The following is a 4,558-nucleotide window of genomic DNA, read 5'->3' as shown; positions in this document are numbered from 1 at the left end:
AGGTAATTCTGAGGGGTCCTGACGTGATTAATGGAAGAGAAGAAGAAGTCTAGTTTCGTCTTCTCTTCCATTAATCATGTCATTAATTCTGTTTTCAGTTTTTAGACTTTTCTTTAATGTTCGATTTTCACTATTGATCATAAATCATTTATTGAAATGAACCCATAACGTTTAGAGGACTTTGTCTTTGTGATTGTTGCACAACAATAGAATCAGATGTTTTATTGTGAGAGAAGACGTCATTAGAAACTGTTCACACTTTAAATGATACGTAGCAGGTGATTGGATGAAAGCAGCTGTCAATCAAACTCATTGAAGTCGATCAGCAGAAGAAAGAAAACATGTTTTATTTGTAAAAGTCTTCAGTTTCTTCCTCTGAGAGAACTGATGCTAACGTAGCAGCTACGCTAACCTCTTCAGGAGCCGCCATTGTTTACAACCAACCAACCAATCGTGACCTGGTGAGAATCCAGATGATGATGATGATGATGATGATATCAGAGACGTTTATGAAGATTCATTTGTAAACTTAGTATTTTGTCTGTAAAATGTTAAACTCCCCCCCCCTCTATCAGCAGTATTGATCCTCAGCATCACCTTCATCACAGAACAAAGTATCGAGTTGATGGAGCTTCGTCATCCAGCCTCTAAAAGCTTGTCCTCTCTGTAAACGTATTCATATTTAGTGAGTGAAGCTGCATTTCATTTGTATGGATCAGCTGAGGGTTCAAGAAGAATAGAGGGGGGGGGGTCTGTCTTTTATGATGTCCCTCTGAAATCTATCGGAATCCCATTAAATTGGATATAAAGATGTGCAGACACACACACATCCCAGTAAACGGTGGTGCAGCATCGCTCGCCAACAATCCCACCTCAACAATCGGGTTATAGCCGCGGCTTTAGATCCTATTAATAATTCACAACCTTGTTAGTGGAGAACAAACATTTGTGTTCCAGCTCTCCGAGTTGTGGGATTGTTATTACAGCTTCTGTGTGTGGAACAATAACTCTGAAGCTATTTCACACTCGCTGCTTTCTTTATTAAAGCAGCGTCACAGTAAACACGCCTGGCCTCGACTCAGCCGTTTACCTCCATCCTCTTCATCTTCTCCTCTTCCTCATCACACTGAGCCGTTTACCTCCATCCTCTTCTTCATCTCCTCTTCCTCATCACACTGAGCCGTTTACCTCCATCCTCTTCTTCTTCTCCTCTTCCTCGTCACACTGAGCCGTTTACCTCCATCCTCTTCTTCTTCTCCTCTTCCTCGTCACACTGAGCCGTTTACCTTCATCCTCTTCTTCTTCTCCTCTTCCTCATCACACTGAGCCATTTACCTCCATCCTCTTCTTCTTCTCCTCTTCCTCATCACACTGAGCCGTTTACCGCCATCTTCTTCTTCTTCTCCTCTTTGTCTGTCACACTGAGCCGTTTATCTCCATCCTCTTCTTCTTCTCCTCTTTGTCTGTCACACTGAGCCGTTTACCTCCATCCTCTTCTTCTCTTCCTCCGTCACACTGAGCCATTTACCTCCATCCTCTTCTTCTTCTCCTCCTCTTCATCCGTCACACTGAGCCATTTACCTCCATCCTCTTCTTCTTCTCCTCTTCCTCGTCACACTGAGCCATTTACCTCCATCTTCTTCTTCTTCTTCTTCTCCTCTTCCTGTCACACTGAGCCATTTACCTCCATCCTCTTGTTCTTCTCCTCTTCCTCTGTCACACTGAGCTGTTTACCTCCATCTTCTTCTTCTTCTTCTCCTCTTCCTCCGTCACACTGTGCCGTTTACCTCCATCTTCTTCTTCTTCTCCTCTTCCTCCGTCACACTGAGCCATTTACCTCCATCCTCTTCTTTTTCTCCTCTTCGAACGTCACACTGAGCCGTTTACCTCCATCCTCTTCTTCTTCTCCTCTTCGTATGTCACACTGAGCCGTTTACCTCCATCCTCTTCTTCTTTTCCTCTTCCTCCGGCACACTGAGCCGTTTACCACAATTCTCTTCTTCTTCTCTTCCTTCGTCACACTGAGCCGTTTACCTCCATCCTCTTCTTCTTCTCCTATTCCTTCATCACACTGAGCCGTTTTCCTCCATCTTTTTCTTCTCCTCTTCCTCCGTCACACTGAGCCATTTACCTCCATCCTCTTCTTCTCCTCTTCGTCCGTCACACTGAGCCGTTTACCTCCATCTTCATCTTCTCCTCTTCCTCAGTCACACTGAGCCATTTACCTCCATCCTCTTCTTCTTCTCTTCCTCCGTCACACTGAGCTGTTTACCTCCATCCTCTTCTTCTTCTCCCCTTCCTCCGTCACACTCACCCGTTTACCTTCATCCTCCTCCTCTTCCTCTAACAAAGTACTAATTATAGAAGTATTTCTACTTTTTCTCCTCATTTCTTTGTAACAATAAATAGTTTCTAAATATATTAAACAAATGGAAATAATGTGTTAATGATGTGATTTAAAGATCATAACACAATAAATGTCCTCCTCACTGTAACCATAGCAACCTTTAATGTCTTCTGTCAAAATACATAAATAAATAACAAATAATAAATAACAAATAATAAATGATCAAAGATGAAGTGAATGTAAGTTTGAATGTAGATTTTATTTTATTTATTGGCTCAATAAAACAAATAAAATAGAAAGAATCATGAGAAAATACATAAAATATATTTTACAATCAATAACATTTATGTTCACAGAAGAAGAAGAAGAAGAAGAAGAAGAAGAAGAAGAAGAAGAGCAGCAATGCATATTTAGTTTAAAAATACATCTGAGAAGATCTGAGATCTGTGACCTCACTGATATAATAATAAAGTTCATGACATCATCAATGTGCTCAACACTCAGTCTCCACTGAGAGATTATGTGCTGTGAGACAGCTCCTCCTGCTGGTGGAGACACACTCACTCACACACACACGCACTCACACACACACTCTCACACACACACACACACACACACACAGACTTAAAGAAGATAAAAAGTGTTAAAGTAGACTTTTCTTGGTCTCCATCAGTCACATGAAGCTTCATCCTCTGATCCCTTTGCTGGTTATCGACGATGATGAAGATGATGAAGATGAAGATGAAGAAGATGATGAAGATGATGATGATGAAGAAGATGATGAAGATGGTTCAGTGTCTCTGCCTGAGGACTTCCTGTCCCACGATGATGCTGCTGTACTTCTTCTGCTGCTCCTCTTTAAAGGACTCCTTCACTTTATCTCTCTTCAGTCCTCCGTCCCTGAAACACATACACGTCTTTACTGTAGTACAAACTGCAGTACAAGCTGTAGTAATAGACTGTGAAAGTACAAGTACATCATCAGCACTATGTACTTAATGAGCTACTCATGATGCAGAATAATATATATTATATTAAGTACGATATCTGTCCATGAAGTGAAGTGAAGTAGAAGTACAAAGGGACATAAAGTTGTACTTAAGTAAAGTACTTAGCCATTACAAGTGTAGAGCAGTATAATGAAGTAATATTTAGTAGTATTTAGTAGTATTAGTACTCACCACGCTAAGTCCAGCAGTCCTCCCTGATGAGCGATGGCAGATTTCACTCTGTTGGCAAACTGAGCTGCATCCTCACCGTCCTGAACACATTATACACATTATACACAAAGAGTACACAGAGTACACAAATAGTACACACAGAGTACACACATTAAGTTTTAACAGTGCAGGTTTACGTTTCTACATTCCATCTTTATGTTATCTAGATAATTATTTAGCATTTTGAAGACGCAACACATTTTTCCATGTGTGTGTGTGTGTGTGTATATATATATACAGTATATATATACATATTTATATAGATATATATATTAGTGGTGGGCAACGATTACGATTTTTAATCGCGATTAATCTCATTGTTATGGCAAACTTCAACAATGAATTATAAAGTAGTGTATTGTGCACTTTTATTTTAAAGTACTGCTATATGACCAACAGGTCAATAACATTTTGTTTGTAAACACTTTAAACACATCAGGTTGTTGTTAGCAGCAGTATTCCCTTTACACAGCAGCAGTTATAACACAGTTATAATGATTCTGATCATAGATATTCAGCCGGTGTTCATAACTTTATCTTCATGTGTGTAAGAGATGATATTTAAATATACTTCTTGAAAACTGCAAACCTATCTACGTCATGTTTTTATTTTGTTTGTTAAATTCTCAGTAGTGATACTAAATGATGCTTATTATACATATTACAAACAAAACACTTTAAAAACTCTAAAACACTTTAAAAACTCTAAAACAATCATTTAAATGAATCATTTATTTTTTACTTTTTTTGGTATTGTGGTCAGACACATGCAACGCTGATTACCGTAATATGTGTGGTATTTGTTATAAATGTACGTTGGTACATAGAGGGTGATAAGAAGCTGTACATGGAGGGACTTAGGACCCAGGGGAATCTAGGTGAAGGAAACAGGAAGAGACGGAAGAGACGCCACACAAACAGCTGTTCACTGCTTGCTGCCGGCCGGTGTAACAGGTGAAGTGGTGTAACAGGTGAAGTGGTGTAACAGGTG

General features: G+C 39.6%; 1 protein-coding gene across 1 annotated transcript in view; it reads right to left on the bottom strand.

The window, feature by feature from the left end:
• Window positions 1-2,701: 2,701 nt before the first annotated feature.
• The window catches only part of gpat3 (glycerol-3-phosphate acyltransferase 3), an 8,360-nt gene continuing 6,503 nt past the window's right edge, over window positions 2,702-4,558 (bottom strand). Inside the window, exons 12-13 of the mRNA XM_031879647.1 lie at window positions 3,529-3,608; window positions 2,702-3,247 (exon numbers count right to left, since the gene is read on the bottom strand). Coding sequence (XP_031735507.1) covers window positions 3,139-3,247; window positions 3,529-3,608 — 189 coding nt within the window. The 3' untranslated portion in view covers window positions 2,702-3,138. The remainder of the gene's footprint in view (window positions 3,248-3,528; window positions 3,609-4,558) is intronic.

Source organism: Anarrhichthys ocellatus, unplaced genomic scaffold (assembly GCF_004355925.1).
Source record: "Anarrhichthys ocellatus isolate YVR2014 unplaced genomic scaffold, GSC_Weel_1.0 scaffold338, whole genome shotgun sequence".
NCBI lineage: Eukaryota > Metazoa > Chordata > Actinopteri > Perciformes > Anarhichadidae > Anarrhichthys > Anarrhichthys ocellatus.
This window is presented reverse-complemented; position numbering and strand designations above follow the sequence as displayed.